The sequence below is a fragment of the Nesoenas mayeri genome (genome assembly GCF_963082525.1).
Source record: "Nesoenas mayeri genome assembly, chromosome: 1".
Lineage (NCBI taxonomy): Eukaryota > Metazoa > Chordata > Aves > Columbiformes > Columbidae > Nesoenas > Nesoenas mayeri.
Window position 1 is genome coordinate 66639033 of NC_137541.1, and position 20277 is coordinate 66659309.

Consider the following 20277-nt stretch of genomic DNA (forward strand, 5'->3'; position numbering starts at 1 on the left):
CACAACTGATATTCAGCCTTTAAGAAATATTGTGATGATTAACAATTAAATCCCCATACAGAGTTCCCACCCTGCTGAAGCTGTAACGTCTCCTCATACTTAAACCTCACCACACATTTTATTGCTGTACTTTTTGACCCCATCCACAGCCCTAAAGAAACCCACACACGTCTATAACTCCAGTCCTTGTACCCCATTTTCTTCCTACTTTCCCCCCTTACACTGTGGCTAACTATGGCTCTTGAGCTTACCTCTCTGAATTATTGTTTTCTAATTCTGCTTTTAGAAAAAAAAAAATCAAGTATGCTTGGCCAGATGTTTTGTAAAACCAGTGGTGGGTTAGGAGATCACTTCAACACAACAGGTATATGCTTAATAGAAGATTAAGGAATCATCAAAACCTTTTATTTTCTTGCAAACTGAGTTTCTGTAAATTTGTTACAGTACTTAGATATTCCAATTTTTTAAAAAGAAAAATAAACCAATAAACCTTAAGCTATCATTCAAGCTCGTGGGGGTTAAAGAGTTCATTTGTGCACAATTTTACCACACTACTTTAAATCAAAAGCTTAAATTATTAGACACAAACATATGAATAAATTCAAAAATATCCATCCTATCTGTCCTGTCTCAGAGAGATGCAGAAAAAATCCTATGTTCAAGTCTCATTTAATATTTATCAGATTATTTGACTTCAACCAGGGCTTCTGAAAAGAGAGAAATGGGAGTGGGGGAGACAACCCAACCATATTTCGGTACCCAAACCAGCCCCCGGTGCTCAATCAACTGAGGAGAAGACAGATGCCTTCTTGATTTATCTAGATTTAACAAATAGGAATTTCAGACAAAGAAAATTAAAACTTGTTGCTTACTTGTATGTGTGTCCTGTTATTTCATTTCTGACCATGACACAATCAACCAGCCACTTGGCTAGTAGCCCTGAGTTGTCATGACCAATCTGAACGGTCGTCAGCTTCCCTAAATTCTGGCACTGAAATGAATAACAGTTTTTACTTGATTTAAAAAACAACAGACAACACACACCCCCACCACACACACACACACACATATATGGGCTCAAATGTATGATTTTATTCCATTTCCTTTGATTTACACAGCAAGTATTTTCAACCAAACATGCAGAATGTTTTGAAAAGCAGAATAACTATTTTAACACAGGAGAAAAGAAATACTTTGAAATAAAACTATTAAAAGCTTGTGAAGAGATTAAATTCTTTGTTGTGAGCGCTCACTCTGAATACTTCTGAGAAGTTTTAATTACAAATTTCTGAGCTAAGGTGATAAGGTGTGTTTTTGTAGAGGAAACAGGTCTCTAGTACAAACAACTTTTTAAAAAAATGCATTTTGAGCATATTGACCTTCAGTTGACCCACTCTACACTATGAAGCAGTCCCGAGATCCTTTATTATTTTCAAAGATCAATTTACTTATTGTTGGGCAAAACAAAGTCACTAACATGAGACAGAACAAGGAAAACAAGGGACTGTGAATTCCAGTGTGATATGTAATTGTAGGTGGGGCTGGCAGCAACATCTATTAACGTCACCTAAACACTTCCCTTGCAAGACCTTGGTTTTCATTGCTTCTAATACTGCCAAACAAGCAGCTTGGGCTGACATTTTCCATAGTGGGTGGCTACCCAAGCTGATATTTAAGGAAAGCTTCAGCCAAAGGAGTATTCTAGAACAGCATTAGTATGGTCTTTAGAAACGTCTCCATATGTTATTTGGCTTGTTAGAAGCTTGCAGATCTTTTCTACAAAATACTACTATGTGAATGAGAGGCAGCAAAATATCATGTCTCTGTCAAAATCTACCTATATTTGGCAAGACGTGTTTTTGTGTGTGTGTGTTTTTGTTTGTTTGTTTGGGTTTGATTTTTTTTGCAATTGTTGTTAACCAGTTTGCCCATGCTCATTGGATGCAACTTCAATTTTAGGAGATTTTCCTACGAAATCACTCCTTACTGGATATGGTACAGCCTGGAGACTGATGGGGCTTTCCCTGCAAATTCCTGCTACCAGCTGCTTTGGAGTGGCACCGAGCCAACCTGTAATTGATGGGTGGGAAAGCAGAGGGGAACGCTGGGTCCTCAAACGCAAAGAGAAAACCACAGCAAGTACGGAGAAAAGAGCCCAATGGGGGTGGTGGCTCTGAGGTTTGCTGGGGGTAGCACACGAAGCTGGGAAGTTGAAGAACACAGGAGTTAAACTGCTTAGAAGGAAAGCAACATCAGACAAGGAGCTGGAGTGGGAGGACAAGAAATTTGGGACCTGGGTGGTGGTAAGTGGGAAGACAAATTAAAGCGGAAAAGAAACTAAGGAGGGAAATGAGGAGTCAGAAATGAGCCCTGAAAATCAGGATAGCTGGCAAAGAGATGTGGAAGGGAATGAGATGTGGAAATAGATCGGCTAGGTGAGAAAAGAAGAGCCGGGCTGGGATAGGGACAGCAGTGAAGCCTGTGGTTAAAAGTGGTACCTGGTCACAGGAAACTTTTCTCTAGCACAGGAGGGGCAGACAGCACTATTTTTTCTGATTTTGAATGTACATAGACCTTGAATACTGGGACAGAGTCTCAAATACTGTGCTCTTAAGACAATAAATCCTCACCAAAATAATGTTTAATTCAAAGCATGTTTCATATTGAAAAGTAAAATGTAAAGAGTATGTACTCACCTCAAATGTCATTTCTAGGTGGTTTTTAGGAATCTGCATTACACCTGTATCTCCTAGTTCTCCAGACACACAAATCCATGGGTTTGATGTGGTTATTGCATTGCTTAGTTTTTTGATAGGTATTATCACAGACCTATAAGGGATCACTAAGAACAGGGGTGGGGGAGGAAATAAGTTAGTCTTGACTTATTCTTTTTTTCCCCCTTAAACACAATTTCGGGAGTAAACCACGCCTCTCGCTTGAGGGTAAGTTCTTGCCCCCCCCGTCTCAGCAGCCTAACAAGGAGAACTCCTCCCTTCTCCATATAAAGGGTGAGACAAACCCGCAGAGTGTCCCGCTGCGGCGGCAAAGCCTCTCCCGTCCCGGGGCTGGGGGGACCGCGGCAGTAGCCCCTGCTCCTGCCAAATGTAGACCAGAAGCAGCTACTTTTGGGGAGCTCCCACCCACGTTCGTCACTGCCAGCAGCTTTCTGCAGATGCTATTTCAGCCGCTCTCGGTTCAGCTGCTCGGCGGGCAGCGGTGCCGCACGGTGGTGCTGCAGCCCCGCGGCTGAGCCGGGCTTAGTGCAAAAACCGCTCCGGAGTCCGCCGGGGAAAAGGATTAAGCCCGAGGAGGTGGGAGGGTAACGGGACACACGGAAGGTTCCAGGGGCGAAGGGATGTCAGAAATGCTGGCATGGATGGCAACGGCATAGCTGAAGTCTCAAGTGTCTGTGGATATCCCCCCCTTACATTAGGTAGATGCCCCATCCCTGGAGACATTCAAGGTCAGGCTGGACAGGGCTCTGAGCAACCTGATGTAGTTGAACATGTCCTTGCTCATTGCAGGGCAGTTGGATTAGATAACCTTTGAAGGTCACTTCTGACCCAAAACTCTTCTATGATTCTATTATTACTATTATTCTTTTAAATCTGCACCACCCATATGTGCTTAAGCCAAGGACCGCCACCCACCCCAGTTTGGATTTGACTCAGATACCACACACTAGCACTGCAAGATTCTCTCTTCATATATTTTGTAAGCTGTCTTTTTAAGTGGGTAAGATAAGCCAGGCTTTTGTTTGTTTGTTTTTCCACTTTTTAAGTGCCATGCAATGATACTGCACTCAGAAAAATACCATAGAATCATAGAATAATTTCAGTTGGAAGAGACCCTCAGGATCATAGAGTCCAACCATAACCTAATCCAACTCTAGCACTAAACCATGTCCCTAAGAACCTTGTCTAAATGCCTTTTAAACACTTCCAGGGATGCTGACTCTACCACTTCCCTGGGCAGCCTGTTGGAATGCCTGACAAACCTCAAATCCAAACACTTGTCCTACAAGGGAAAGCTGTCAAGCGAGATGCCCCACAGAAATAAGGTAACCAAGGATGAATAAATCTCTCTGCACTGTGCTGGTTCTGAGGGGATTTATTGCTTTATGAGGAGAAAACGTAGAATGAGTGCTTGTTTTGACAGCCATGTAAAACTTGCTTCCCTTCACTCTGAACAGGCAGGAAAATAAAGACTAAGGGCTGCCATGGTGAATTCAAATAATTAGGTCATCTCATGGCTCCTGCCTTCACATTGCCTGGTGCTAGAGAGACAGAGATTCATTTTCAGATTTCAAACCCAATCTCTGCTCTCCTTACAGAAGGGGAAGGGAAAGGTAATCTTTTTGGCATTTAAGGAGGCACAAAAAGAGACGTAAAATACACAGCAGAGCACAAAGTGCCCTGTATTTCATCCTTCAAAACTTCCATCTTCTTCTCAGTCTGCAGATAGCAGGCTGTGAGGATGCACACTTTGAAAAGGCCAGAGGGAAGCATTAGGATATTGAGGACTCGTCTGGGAGGGAAGATGAAAGACACTACACAACTCGGTGAGGAATATCAAGTGCTATGGCAGCACTCTCTGCTGATTACTCTCCTTTGTGCAGTGCTCTTCTCCCAAGCACTCCCACACAACCTTGGCTCTCCAGCTGGTTTCCCAGGGCAACACCCAGCACCCATGAGCCCGGCAGCAACAACCAAGATAGGGGTTTCCAGGTAAGGGCTCAGCTACTCAGACATCAGCAACAGCAACATCGTCTCTTACAAATCATGACGGCAACTAATTTTTATTCAGGGGGGAAATTGATTCTCCAACTCACTGATTGTTGTGAAGACACTCGTGAAGCAGAAGTAATCCACGGCGTTGAGTGAGAGCAGGTGATACAGAAACTGCTCCCGTTCTTCTTCACAGCGCAGGAAAGCATAACGCTTGTAAAGTTTCCTGGTAGGAACAAATACATTGCTTTCTTGTCGAAAAAGCACCACGTATCTTAAAAGGTGTTTGCATCTCAAAACACCAAATGAAGAATTGATCTTCATGGGAGGTATGAAAAGTGAGATTCCCTAGGTAACACAAGCTTCTAGAAACCCATAGGGGCCATTTACCCCTTGTGCTGTATGTGTGTTTTACAGACCACTCTAAGCTCCACACTACCACTGCAAGGCAACAGCGTTCATCCCATTAAAGGATCAGTTCTGGTTTTGCTGCAAAGCACAGAAATAAACTAATGCTGCTCACAACAGCAGACCTGAACCAATACACGGCAACCTCATTTCTTCCCCATATGTTCCCATTGTGGAATAACCTTGTCTAATAATCCAATCTTTCTTAGAAAAATAACCAGAAGGCACCAAGCAGCAGCAGGGGCCCTCCCACCACTCCCTCATTTTGGCAAATGCAGCATACATCATCAGTTGCCCAAAGCAGCACATAGGCACACCAGGAGTTAACCTGGACCCGCTCTGAGACAGCACAAAGCTTGTGACACTGCGTTGCAGTCAGGAGGCAACAGACTCCCAAAAAGCTGATAAAGCAGACAGATGTATATGAAACTTCAGGAAAATACAGGTCTGCCAAGATGCCTTCAGATGATCACCCAACAGGTGATGGTTTCCAGCTACTCCTCTCTCTACCTGTTAGCAGACTTGAGTATTTGTTAGCTTCTGGTATAGTGATGTATGTAACATCACAGAGCTTGTTCTGATAAGAACTGCATGCAATAGCTAGGATGTTTTCATAAGGTTTGGGGTTTTCTTCTCCTAAATGCATTGCTTTGTGAAAATGAAGTCCGGGAACATCTAGACAAGCAGATCCCTAAGTGCCTGTGCTTGCAGAAGGAGGCAAAGCTGAGGGAGCTACTAAGTGGCTGGAAGGGCTGGTCTCTAAGCCAACCCATCTGCAATCAGGACAGGAGTCTATGCTGAGCTTGAGTCATAACAACATAGGGCTGATCCGAAAAAAAGGGACATTCCTGCCCCTGCAGCTTCATTTGCACAAGACAGAGTGATTGTAGGGCCACAAAGTGGAATGGATCTGACCAAATCTTAATGCATCCTTCCTGAAAATTGTGATTTATTTCTCCAGGTGGATGAGCAGATTTCTGTGCTGCTGGGTAGGCAGCACCTCCTCCCCCGGCTCCCCTCTGCCTTTCGGTCACTTCTGGCTGGAAACCACACTACCCAAACGGGGTGCCTTGCTGCACCTCAAGCCTGCACAGCCCCCTGACACACCACCAAGGAAGATGTGAAAATGAAGCTTTGAGAAAAAGAGGCAGCTTACTTGGCAAGTGCCTGGTTGGAAAGCAGCTGCTTCAGGTGCTGAGACAGAAGTTTCTTCTCCAGAGAAAGCCTTATCCACGCTCGGGCTCGCCCCACATCAGTCTTTATCTCACTCATGTTCTGAACATGCCTGAAATGGGTGTGGGAAAAAAAGAAACAAAAACAATAGATGAATTGTAAAAATCCTACATGCTTCAAATGGCAACATCCAGTGTGATGCAGCAGCTGAACTGAAAACCATCTCCTGATGTCTGTTCTAGAGAAAGAGACCTCCAGCATGTCCCCAAGGAGCCCTGTACTGTGGCGTTGAGAGCCCCAGCAGCCCTAGGGCTGGCCTGGGGACATGGGACAGCCCTTCCCAGGCACAGCAGGTTGCAACCCAGGACACACTACAGCTCGTATCAGCTGCTCTGGGTCCTGGCATTTGCCTGGCCAAGGTGAGCAGGGGTAGATCTGCTCATCCCCACATTGCCTGAGGTAGATGTCCCCATGGGCACCTTGTGAGACCCAGTTATACCACAGTCACTCCCTCAAGTTGCTGAGGCCAGCGAGTTTGTCTGGGAGGGCAGAGAGCAATACACATCTTAAAGAGTTTCTCCAAACCACTATCTACTCTGAAGGCTTGATCAAACTGATGGCAGCAACAATGGGAAATCTGAGAAAAGAGGATTGTTGGAGCGAAACCAGCAACAGGCAGTGACAAGCAGAATTATATTTTCACAGATATAAGGGGCCCTCATGTAAGTGATAATCTGAACAGCCCTCGACATGTTTGGTCTGTAAGGAAAGCAGAACTGTTCCACAGGGGCTTTCTTCTATGGTTTTGCTTTTCTTTTTAAAAACTTCCCGTATTTCAGTTTGGAGAATGACAGAAACCCTGGTTTTAGAGCACAGGAAGCTTTAGAAGAGGAAGAGAACTGCTGTGGCAGGGCGAAGCTGCTTCTCAAAACCCCCCATTTGGTTAAATAGGCAGCAAGAAAAATGAGTAACAGCTCCCAGCAGGAGAAAGAAAAGGCTGCAATTTCTTAATTTTCACACAGTGTGCATGTTAAGTGCACAGGCAATTGAGCCCTCCAAGCCTCCAGGGCAGGGTACAAATACCGCTAGCTGAATCTGAACTGATCTCTGTTGTGATTTGCTTTCCAACTCCTGCACCTTCCTTGAAGGCCCTCCGTACATTGCTGAGCATTAGGGAATGTGGCAATATTTACTCCAAAGAGAATCCACCGAAATCACGTAGTGACTGGTGCTTTTTATATTGACTAGTACAGTCTCACTGTCTCGTGCTTTCCCCCATCTGTTATACCCAGACGCGTGCTTTGCGTTATATTTAGACTCTGCACTATTTGAGAAAAATACTCTCTTGTTTATAGAGCTTCCAATATAACAGCACTGGGCCCTTAGGGGCAAATTTGCCAAGTACAGCTTGGTGCTGTTCAGAAACGTGTGTTTCCTCTGCACAAACGAAGTGGATACCAGACACAGCTCGGCAGTTCCATTCTCCACCAGGGTGACCTCAGCCCAAGCTGAGGTGTCTGTATCAAATGGCTCTATGCTGTATGTACATATATGAAGCACCATCAGGAAGAAGCAATCGATAGGAGTAATGGTAGCTTGCCACTGGCAAAACTGAGGATACTTTAAATATCTTTAAAAAAACTAAAAAGCAGCTTTTTTTTTTTTGAAGAAACTTTCCTTATTTTCTAATGCGACACATGGGTGGTTCTCTGATGCACCAAGTGACAAGTACTAACTCCCAGTGAGCTGTAAAACAAACCCAGGAGGGCACATTACGCTCACATACAAGTCCTTGCCCTTTATAAGCAAGCTCAGCAGCCTCTCTCTGCCAGCCATGATGCTGACCAGCTGAATCCCTGCCCAGAGCCTTGCTCCTGGCTCTGGAAAGCCCTTCCTAGCTCAGAGCGTGGCAGCCAGGCTTAGACCTTCCAGCCCAGACAGCCAGGCACATGATCCTAGGTCCCTGAGAAGCAGGAGGTGTGTTACACTCAGCTACATCCTCATGTTGAGGTACTCTCCTCAGACATTTCAAGTCTTCTAAGGTGGGAAGATCAAAGCACAGACTATCAACCCTCTCCCTCCCCTTTCCCCCTCAATGCTTGGCTTAAATTACATCTAATATGAAACACTGAGTAGAATATGTTATTTTACTGTGAGAAGATTCCAGTATAGATGGATTCAACCTTATTCCATGCATGCTCTGCACCTCTTCATTACTTGTTTCTGTTTCAGACCACATTGGTATTAATTGTGTGTTTGGGAAATAAAAGGATCTGCAACCAGGCAGCTCGCCAGAAACGTTAAAAGGTTCAGTAATAAGCCCTGGTGTCAGAAAAAGCAGAGTGTAACAGAACAGAGTATTTGGAAACTCAGATTTATTTCACTCTCAGTTGTGAGAGTCAGAACAGCTCTATTTTTATCAGTGACCTAAGCATGAGCACTCTATATTCACCACCACACAGCAAACTCTTCGTGTCAGAGCACTGAACAACGATTTCAGTGCAGCTCCCTAGGTTAGGATTTGCTTTTCATCCCATTAGTAATAAAGAAAAATCTATTTTCCCTGTCAAATGTAAGCCTGGGGTATGGCAAGCCATACCCTCTGCAAATAGCTGGGCTGACAGAAGAGGTTACAGCTGCTCAGTGTGGCCATGCCCCCGAGGATGGTGTGCTTGCTCCTGATCCCTGCGCAGCCAGAAACAAGCCGTACTGGTTCATACCATGGAGGTAGCAGGTCTTTGCTAACCCAGCTTCTTTTGACTGCAGCAGGTTAAGCATCACTGCCATGGGCCCAGCGCCCACATCCACTGCAAACTCCTTGAGAGACAGAAGGCTCGACATGGGCATGAAAGGAAGTGCCGGTGGCAAGGAAAGGCTTGTCTGAAGGGAAAGGACCTGAAACTTGAGCCCAGCAAGACTAATGGTTTTGTGGGGGTTGCCTTGGCGCTGACTGGTCCAGCTGGATGTGCAGTGATGCACCCGAGCGGTGAGGCCATGGCAGGGTCAGGCTGCAGCAGGAGTATGCAGGGGAGCTGGGAAAAGGGTGGGAGAGATGCTGCAGATCCTCACCTGGGAGAAAGGCTGAGCGGCATAGCCCAAACACACTTCTGCAGAGACTCTCCGTGCAGAGAACAAAAATAAACATCTTGAGCATTTTCCTCACCACATCTAAGATGCCTGGCTTTGTGAGGGAGGCAGAGGACATGCAGCATTACCTGCAGCACAGGCTTAGCAGACATTCAGAGCGTGACTGTGATTCAGCCTTGCTTTTTTAAGTTGTTTACATAACCTTGCATGAGCCATCAAAAAACAAGCCCTGCTTAAGGCAATGCTTAATCCTCTAGTCATTAGTTCAGTTAGCACCACAACCTCAGCAATTTAACAATTACCCATCCTTCTAGCTTCAGCATAAACCTATATATGCAAACAAATATTAAGCAGAATTCCTTCCAAGCAGGAGAAAGTATGCCATGAGATTACAAATGACACATTCATCTCACTATCTGCCCAGAATTTTTTATGACCAGCCATGTTTGTGGACAGTTACAAATACCCAGGATACTACAAAAAGCTAGTGCTCTGCTTCTGTATTTTTTCCTCTGAAAAGCAGTGGAAACACTCTTGTGATTCAAGCAAGAGAGCTCAGATCTACACTGGGCTTTCATCGCTCAAGTGGAAGGACATGGAAGAAGAAACCCGTGCATGCAGCAGCAAGCGCACACAGCATCACCGGCCAGCATCCCCCCCAGCACGGGAGTTTCCGCTCCAGATCCTCCTTCATCCTTTCCTTGGACTGACCCTCTATCAAGCCTGTCAGCCTCACAGGACTGAATTAAGTAAATAGCTGCCACATCCCATGGGAGCGATGCTAAAATGACAGACACGTGTTCAAAACGACCTCTTGGCATTATACTCCCAATTACACTGCATATATTCTCCCTCGCTCTTTCACATGTTGTTTTAGCCTTGTGTGGCATGTCATATTCTTTGAAATCGGAATGCAAGACTCAAGCTACACAGCATCAAACAAAAAAGTTTGCACACTGCAGGTGGGAATTACAGTCATTTTCTTCCAGAAAAGTCTGAATAATCTGTGGGATCTCATGTAAGAAAAAAAAAAAAATAACCACAGAACACACATGGTAAAAATCACACTACTGTAATCATGTTTTTGTGAACTAACTACAATGAATCTTATTTTTGCCATGAGATATTTTCGGTCATATTTTTACATGGAAGAAGGACATGATATTACAAGAAACAATACTCACTTTGCCTCACACACTGAATTGCTAGCAGTTACTAGCCGCTCTCTACAGATGAGCACTATTGCATTACTCCTCTCCTCTTTCATGGCACTTTTATTACCCCACTGCAATGCTTAGCTGTAGCAAGTCAAGTGCCAAAACAGCAGCTTGACTTGGCAGTGGCTTGGTCAAGGAGATGCCCTGAAGAACAACTGCCTGGGGCCATCACATCAACCTCTACCTCTTCTTACTCTCTAATTCAAGAGTGTCAAACTCATTTTCACCCAGGGCCACATCAGCCTCATGGTTATAAATGCAGGATAAATGTAGGACTAGTTACATTTATACAGTCCTAAAATTACATTTGGCCCTTTGAAGGCAATTGCAAGGCTGATGTCGCCTCCAGTGAAAATGAATTTGAGACCCCTGCTCTAATTCTTCCAGTTCTCAACCAACACTTCCCAGAAAGCTCTCCAGAGCCAGGCTGTGATCTACAGAGCTCCTGCCCTTACTTCACATTGCAATTTTAAACTCACCCAAATACTAAGTTTTATTACATTTCTAAGTTTGTACGTTTATTACTATTTGTCATTAAAATGCTAACTGAAAAGAAAGAATATTGCTCAGGCATCGTGAGCAGGTTTTCATAACCCTTTGCTTTGGCTATCAACTGTACTTGCTTGGTCAGTAACTTAAAATAAACAAAAAGACACAAACTCAAAGTACCAAAGAATTAAACATATCTGCTGTTGTTTGTAGAAGCTGGCTTTATTGCTAGGAGAACGCCCTGGGAAAAACAAAAACCCCAGTAAAACTTGTTTTTCATTGACTTTTAGCTTAAATAAATCAATTAAACATGCAAAAACATTTTGTAAAATAAAAAGGTAAGACTTCATTAGCTCTCCTTAGCCCATTTAGTTCTCCTTAGCCTTTGTAAATCCAAAGCCAATGAGGATCTTTACCTTATGCTACACAGTTAAAACCACAATTAATGCTTTAGGAAACTGTGTACCTCATATCTTGTATCAGGGAAACCCTCAAAGTAGGCAGAGTAATTCCTGTATCAGACTTCCGTCTTTCTGTTCCAATAGCAACTACAATGGAAAAAATATATGAAGTTAACACAAAATTACAGTAATGGTCAACAATGCATTTGTTTTACATACAGCTGAAAACAATCTTAAGTGGTTGGTAACTGCAATGTTTCTGTGCATTATCATTAGCTCTATCCTGGAAATGCAGAGGCAGACAAAATTAAAAATGCTTAACACATCACCTGTTTCTTCCTTAATCCAGTGCTGAACTTGAAGATGTAACAATTTCCTTTTTTATATGTGAAAACATTAACACAAGTCTGTACATTGATGAGTTTTATTAGTAATATATTTTTATGGGAAGTTCACAGCTGAGGAGATAAAATTAAGCCACAGCAGCATATTTGATGCTAAGAATGCCACACATTTCTGTGCTCCGCTACTCTGATCAAACTGCTTTGTGGTGACGCATTTTGTTCTCAGGAATTTGTGCCTGCCAGCCAGATTGCTTAGTGCATTACTCATTTGACACTTATTAAAAAGTCTTTTCATGAGTGAGGCTAGTTTGTCCATAAATGTATCTTTGAGGACTGATCATGCAAATTCCCATCTGCAGGATCTGGAGGATTGGAGTGTCCTTGGAAGATGATCCACTGAAGTTCAGAGACCTTCACTACAGTCAATACCCAGCAGCAGCCTGCAGGCAGGGAGATCTCAAGGTGATCAGAAAGCCAGCCTCTCTCACAACACAGAAGTAACTTAGTGATTGTAAAGGGCCAAGCCAAAGTATAAACTGAGCACCTAGATTGATGGATAGAGATTAAATACACAACGTGTGAAGTGTACTGTTCACCTGTATAAAGATTTATTGAACATGAAGTTATTCACTTTGCGATTTGAGAGGCCGATTATGCTCACTGAAAGAAAAACATCAGCTATCTGAGCCACAGCTTCACACCTTCAGCTCCTTCAGAAATCACCTCTTGCAGAAGCACTGCTTCTCGGATCTCACACAGGCTGGTTAAAAGGGAATGAAGGTAGTGAACAGACATCGAGTGATTTTCCAGACAGGGATAACACTTATGTTAATTTGCCTCCAATGATACCAGTCTATTTTGTCCAGACATCAAGGAATCTTCATAATGATTATGAAAGGTCTCAAAATGTAACTGTGATATTAGCAAGCAAATAAACCAAAAATCATGCATAGGCTTGGTGTGGCTGTACTGCTCCTCTCAGGCCTCAGTTCATTCACTGTGACGGACCCTTCATGGCATCAACTGCCAAGTACTCACCTGGGGACTCAGCACTGTGCTCTTGCTTCTCTTCTCTCTCCTGGTACTGAAGTAAATGGGACCACAAAGCGGATTTCCCCTGGAAATTTAATACGTAGTACATAGCTTTAAATAAATCAGACTAAAGAAAAGAGGCCAGTGAACACAGCAAAATAACAGGATGGCATTTCAGTGGGCCAAATGTTCAATAGTGAGAATCAATTCTTCTCTCCTGGGCCATGAGACTTTAAGGAAGAGGAGAGGACAATCTCACTGACCTAGTAGTCACATCACCTGCCTTGTTTCTTTGTCCTCTCCCTGGGTTCCCCTTCTGAAGGTTGACAGAGAAGCAACCAAACACATATTTAATAATATCATTGCAATTTCCAGAGGTACCTCTCAAAGAAAAACAAAACCAAAAAACCACCAAACAAAAAAACCCAACAAACCAAACCCCAAAACAAACCTCCCAAGCCCTCAGAAGATATGAACCAGAGACTCTGAGCCCAAAGACACCTCCCACTTTAAGCTGGAATGACACCACTGAGCAGCAGCTTAAAAGGTTGAGATGGCATTCAGTATTTGCTAGACCACTGTATGAACCAAGTCCTGAGTTCCCAGTTACCAACCTGTTTGACCTGCAGACCATGGCTCCAGATTCTTTCCAGCAGATCACAGAGACTGGCAATCAATGTATTTTCCTCCAGACCTGTTATGTTGGCTTCCCCATGTCCCAGCTCAACTGCTTCATGGCCCATCTTCTCTACCAACATGCGTTTAGTCTATAAAAAAATAAAAATCCCCAAAGGTTTCTGAGAATGTTATCCAACAAGGGACAGAATTTATAGATGAGTTTATTTAAACGTGCTTAATCTAGAGACCATCACTAATGGCCTGACCAGAGAAACTTCAAATCTCTTTAGAGGTTTTACATTTAAAAGAATAATTTAAGAAGTTTGCATGATTACTCCATACTGTCCTATTTCTACACCCTTTATCTATTGTGCTATTCTTACACTGTTGATCTATCACCAGCTAGTATCAAAAACAGAGTACAGAGCTAGGTACATTTTCGATCTTACTCATTATCTGTTTTTCTTCCTGTTTTCATTACCTGTTTTTCTTCTTGTTACAGCTATTAAAGTTTAAAACTCAAGTAATAGTGTATACCACCAGCTGCAACTGGTACAAAGAAATTATATCTCCATGGATATAAAAGCTTCTTCAATATTAGAAACTGCTATACTTAATTTCCTCTGTCTAAACAATACGCACAACAGTCGCACATGCTGAATACTTCCTTTTCTGACCGTGGGTCTTGAGCTTGTTACGTTCAGGCTATATTTACACATGAATAATTACAGCAAATACTCCTTAAGATGTCTGATCCTGCTGATTCTCCTTCCAGTCCTTTTTTACTAATTTCACCAACTTTGATTGCCTTTCAGTACTTAAAAGGGACAAGAAAGCTGGGGACAGACATTTTAGCAGGGCCTTTTGCAATGGGACAAGGGGTGATGGTTTTAAACTAAAGGAGGGGAGATTCAGGCTAGATGTGAGGAAGAAATTTTTTTACAATGAGGGTGGTGAAACACTGGCCCACGTTGCCCAGAGAGGTGGTAGATGCCCCATCCCTGAAGACATTCAAGGCCGGGCTGGACGGGGCTCTGGGCAACCTGATCTAGTTGAAGATGGCCCTGCTCATGGCAGGGGGGATAGACTAGATGACCTTGGAAGGTCCCTTCCAACCCAAACTATCTATGATTCTATGACACAGAAGAGCAATAACACATTCCCTTTCTAGCGGTTGAAAAATATGACACTAAAGGGACATCTACCCTGCAATAGCCTGGTACACCAGCAGACCAGCAGCATTCCAGCTGTGAAGGACTTTCAGGCCACCATCTGCAGACACTGTTTTCGCTCAGTGTATGCAAAGGGAGAGCAGGCAGCAGGGAGGGGGAGGACCTACCTTCATGCGACATTCCTTCAGTAACCCTTCCACAAATTTCCAGTTGGTCTGTGCAATCACGGCTGGAGAGAGGTCTGAGAGTTTGGGCTGCCTTAAATTTTTTCCTAAACTCCTCGCCTCCTGCATGTATTTCTAAAAATAAACAGAATAATTTTAGATATTACAAGTCAGAGGGATTCTCCTTATCCTAATCCTAGGCAAGCAAATGCTGGTGAAAAGGAACAACCTAGTGTTAAATCTAGGAACAACATCATGATTTGTCTGATGCTTAGGAGGAGTGGAATCCTCCTTTTTGACAACAGAAAAAACAAGATATTTTCCTGCATGGAACCAGAACAGTCAACGTTAGTCAGTGAACTGTGCTGTTAACCATTATCACAAAGTTAGCCACACTAAGTGCATTAAGGTGCAATACCTTCATTCAGCAAAATCAAAATATCAAGTAAAGTTTTCTTCCATTGTTATTTGGTTTTTCACTTGAAAGAAAAAAAAATTAAAAAATTAAAAGCCATTTGTCTAATCTGTTACAGACTGTACATGAATGGAAAACATCCTTTGAAAAGAAATCCCAAGAAAAAGAAATACACGTAATGAAGGAGAAAGATTTAATCCATTACTTTTCATCTAGACAATTGGGGGCGGGGGGGGGGGAGACTTTATTTTATTCTCAATTAATTTCTTAATTACAAGTGAAGCTTATTTTAAATAAAACTGACATTTAAGATCATTCATGTATTTACTGTGGGGTGGTAATTGAGAAATATGGACAAAACCTGGCATGCTCTTTAAAAAAAAGATCCAAGCTATAACAAAAGACTTTTAAACCTTCCCACTCCATTGTCTTCTTGTTCAGGGCTTTTTTAATTGTTTTGTTCTTTTGGTAAGCAGAACACCCCAAACCAATCAACAAAGTGTCCTCTGGCCCAACATCAGTGAGATGGCTACATGCTGAGCAAAGCTAAGAAGTTGGCTGCATTTAGGGGTGCAAATAGGAAGCTTATAAAAAAGTTGCCTAAGCTTTTTTTGTGTGTGTGTGTGTTAAAAAGAGTAAAATAACCATATTGTCAAATAAAATGGTTTTGAAGCATAGTGCTCATAGCTGCTGGCTGCATTTTCTGAGGAACCGAGAGGAAACTATGGCTGCTGAATCCTTAGAGCTTTCTGTCTGGGGAGATAATAATTTATTTAACAAAAGGAAAATCCAGACACATTGAAGTTTATTGAAATTGCTCACCTCTTCTTTTTTTTTTTTTTTTGTAATGGGAAAGTACAGTTTTTCTGACACACTTGGATTTTTTCAATATAAAATTTGGACATGAACCACTTAACATCAGCCTCACAGGTCAAATGAGAACATTGGGTTCTGCCACGGGAAGCTGTGTTTAACGAAAGTGCTCAGCTAGGTAATTGCAGTTTCACTGATACTGTAAGGACTTTAAAATAGTTAAAAAACTACATGTGGGAATTGAAAAAAATCACAGATGATGAAAGCGTGTTGTTCAGCAAGCAATCACTTAAGTGACTTCCATCTAACTAATTGTAAAAATTAGCAACAAAACCAGTGAAAAAGTAATACAGGGAATATATATCTAAAAATGCATAATTAGGATATCTCATATTTCTTTTTAAATGTAAAGGGATAAATAAAATGCAAAGTGCGGTTATAGTCTGAAGAGTACAAAACACGGATAGCCTTACTTTATTCATCGTATGTCTTATTATTATACTAAAGTAAAAAATAAAAAATTATGAACTCTGGTAAGTTCAAGAGAAGAAGAAGGGTGGGATGAAAGATCCAATTGATTGTCCTTTGCATGTTCATCAGCATCCACACACCTCCACCCTCTTCCAGACTGGGATGTGACAACCCAGCAGTCAGAAAGCAACGCTTTTTGGATTTGACACCCTGAGCTGAATTGCCAGGTGAGGAACACAGGAATAAACGAAGCAAAACATCTCATCTTTCAGCCTTGGAGCCCTCATGTTTGCCAGGGAGCTGGTGTGGAAGCCTAGAGCTGATTTCCAGCTACTTTTCCGATTATAACCACACTTCCAAGCGCTACAGGGACGTGCTCATACTCTACAAGAAAGGGAGAGGTTTGAGACGCAGCAATGACAGCGGTTCCGCATGCTAACAACATCTCAAAAGCAGCTTTCAACAAGAAAAACTAAAACATACCAGGCAGCATTCAGAGAAGGATTTTTTAGGAGGCCGTGCAGGAGGGGGTGGTCCCTGATCCCACTCCCAGAAGGCCATTGAGTTCTGACGAAGCAAAAGCTCCTCCGATGGCTAAGAGGAGGCAGATGCCACAATGGCAGAACAGCCAGAAAGAAAGAGGAGACAAAGCAAAAGAAGCATGCATATGATCCACAGCCAAAAAAAAAAAAAAGAAGAAAGTAAATACATGATAAAGTATTGAAAAGGCTCTCGTGAGATACACACAAGAGGCAATGCTTAAAATATACCTGCAAAGCCACGTCAGCAAAAATAGCAAACATGTACAAGTGCTGTTTTGCTGCATTTCCATGAAACGTGCAAAGCTGCAGTTCAAGGGTCTACTCATCAGTTCAGGTCCTTTCAGAGTGCAAATGCCAACACTGGCCAATATATTAACCAGCAAGATTTACCACAAAACAGCACATATGTTTTATTTTTGCTAGTGACATACAAAAGAAGCACACGGACATAAACAGAAAAATATGGCAGAAAATACTTAACGAAGGACAAAAAACTGAAAAAAATGGGAAAGAAATGTGTGTATGTGACTGACATTTACAAGATGCATGGGAGTTTCCAAGCTTTAGGCATAGAAAGGCCCCGAAGTCTTAACCTTTTAAATAGGCTTACTCATGTCAGGAATCTACGTAAAACAGAGAGAAAAAAAAATTCCTTTAAACCAGAAAAAAGTCCTGCTCCATTCTCCTCTACAGCGCTGACATTTATTCCAAGACTTGACTTTTGTGGAGACCTTCACTCTGTCCAGAGCTGGGCAGCTTCATGCAGGGAGCCACCAGGGCTCTGCTCTCTGTGTGTGGTTACGTGACTGGGGTCTATGTCAGCAAATAAGCCATTTTCCTAGTGACAAACGGGCTATCTTATTCCAGAATAATAAAAGCATTTGATTTCTGTTGTGCAATTTGAAGTTGTACAACTTATACAGGCATCCTGGCATCCTGGGGTGTATTAGAAGGGGGGTGGTTAGTAGGTCCAGAGAGGTTCTCATCCTCCTCTACTCTGCCCTCGTGAGACCACACCTGGAATATTGTGTCCAGTTCTGGGCCCCTCAGTTCAAGAAGGACAGGGAACTGCTGGAGAGGGTCCAGTGCAGGGCAACAAAGATGATGAAGGGAGTAGAACACCTCCCTTATGAGGAAAGGCTGAGGGAGCTGGGGCTCTTTAGTTTGGAGAAGAGAAGACTGAGGGGCAACCTCATTAATGTTTATAAATATAAAAAGGGTGAGTGTCATGAGGATGGAGCCAGGCTCTTCTCGGTGACAACCAATGATAGGACAAGGGGTAATGGGTTCAAACTGGAACACAAAAGGTTCCACTTAAATTTGAGAAGAAACTTCTTCTCAGTGAGGGTGACAGAGCACTGGAACAGGCTGCCCACGGAGGTTGTGGAGTCTCCTACTCTGGAGACATTCAAAACCTGGCTGGACACCTTCTTGTGTAACCTCATCTGGGTGTTCCTGCTCCAGCAGGGGGATTGGACTGGATGATCTTTCAAGGTCCCTTCCAATCCTTAACATTCTGATTCTGTGATCTGTAACAAGCAGCATCTACACAAAATGGCAGCAGAGACCCACACAAACCTCACGGTAGCAACAAAACCGCTTGACGCAACAGCACGCCATTTGTCTAAATTGCATCTCCCGGATGACAGGCAGATGATGCCACCTACCTCCCTCAAATCGTTGTCCAGCCCAATGTGTTCCGAGTGCTGCCGCAGGCGGTCCTTCCTCCGCTGTGTGGTCGCGCTGCGGCTGGCCCAGCGGCTGGGGAGTCAGAAAGAGGGAAGACACGCGTGAGTGGGAAATATTGGAAAGGAAAGCAGAGGAAGACACCAAAGCGCAAGCTTGGAGGTTGCAAGCTGGCACCTGAGCTCCCATGGGAAAGCGACGGGTGGTGACAGGCCAGCACGCACCCAGGGGACAAATCCCTGATAGAAACATGCTCACGGCCTGCCAGGGTCTCCAGCCAGAGATCCTGTGTCCCCCAAAATGCAGATCATTGATGCCACCATTGGGAAAACTGTTGTGCTTGGTTACCCAACAACATCGTTGTTTACTACGTTTGCTGAAGTTTGGTAAAAATGGCGTCCATAGGAACAAACAAAATACAAAGATGTATTTTAAGCAACAACTTCTAAATTTTTTCTCTTTTGTGAAAGGTGGTAACTTCTCCTTTTTGCACTTTCTGCAGTACTTCCAGGAATTATTTCAGAGAACCTTGCGTCATTGCAATAGTAAGTACTGTGATATTGAGTACACCTCTTTTAAAAGGTAACAAACAATACTGACTTTCTGGGATTAATCACGTTGCTATCTTCACCATATCTTGTTTGTATTATGTTTATAAACACCACAGAAAGCCTGAACTTTTTGCTACATGTTCCTATGTGTCCAGTTGAATTTCTTCCTCATCAGATGCTGTTGCCTGAAAGAAGCCACTTGGTAACCAAGTTTCAGACTAAACCACCTTAAAGCTCCCAAGTGTCCAAACTCCTTTATGCCAGATACTATAACAAAACAAGATAACTCTGTCCTGAGGAATTTCTAGTCTGATTGTAGAGTTTCTAATAATAGCATAGACTTCTGTTGCATCCTTGAAAACAAAAATGCTCAACTGGTGCACACAGTAAATAACTTAATACATTATTTATGAAAGAAAGCTGAAACAACACTGTATAAAGCAACCTATCAAGCATTAAAAATCAGTATCTTAATGCACATGAAGACTACACCTTCAGAATGGTTTTACTTTATTACTGCAGTTGTGTTTATTAAAATGAAAAATATCTTTAAAATACATTAAAAAGAGAAAAGCCTTTAAGTTTACAATCTTTCTGTCACTTCATGAAGTCATCTGTTCTGCCTCTCTCCTGCACTCAGAAGATAAGGAGTAAAACTGAGGCGAAACAGAACACAAAGCGTGCCCAGGGCAGCGCTCCAGCTCCAGCGCCTGGTGGGATGTATGAAGGAGGCTCTACCTATGGGAGGAAACTGCTCAGCAGAGTTTGAAGGGATAACCTAAATCTAGAAGATGAAAAAGAATGAGGGAGGGAAGGAAGAGAGGAAGGAAGGAGGGAGGGAAAGGAAAAAAGGGAGAGGGAAAAGAAGGAAGCGGGGTGGAAGGAAAGAAAGAAGGAAGCGGGGGGGAAAGAAGGAAGCGGAGGGGAAAGAAGGAAGGGGGTGGGAAAAGAAGGAAGGGGGTGGGAA

At 43.0% G+C, this 20277-nt stretch overlaps 1 protein-coding gene across 4 annotated transcripts in view; it reads right to left on the reverse strand.

The window, feature by feature from the left end:
* Positions 1 to 20277, reverse strand: part of DENND5B (DENN domain containing 5B) — a gene marked incomplete at both ends in the record, with an annotated part of 115189 nt that overhangs the window by 5188 nt on the left and 89724 nt on the right. For 2 of the 4 annotated variants that reach the window (XM_080352451.1, XM_080352450.1), the window contains 10 exons: positions 873 to 991; positions 2697 to 2842; positions 4832 to 4953; positions 6292 to 6420; positions 11568 to 11649; positions 12885 to 12963; positions 13493 to 13645; positions 14836 to 14967; positions 17015 to 17125; positions 18741 to 18834. In XM_080352451.1, the coding sequence (XP_080208577.1) occupies positions 873 to 991; positions 2697 to 2842; positions 4832 to 4953; positions 6292 to 6420; positions 11568 to 11649; positions 12885 to 12963; positions 13493 to 13645; positions 14836 to 14967; positions 17015 to 17125; positions 18741 to 18834 (1167 nt within the window). The remainder of the gene's footprint in view (positions 1 to 872; positions 992 to 2696; positions 2843 to 4831; positions 4954 to 6291; positions 6421 to 11567; positions 11650 to 12884; positions 12964 to 13492; positions 13646 to 14835; positions 14968 to 17014; positions 17126 to 18740; positions 18835 to 20277) is intronic. The other 2 variants (XM_080352453.1, XM_080352452.1) reach the window with 1 other exon arrangement.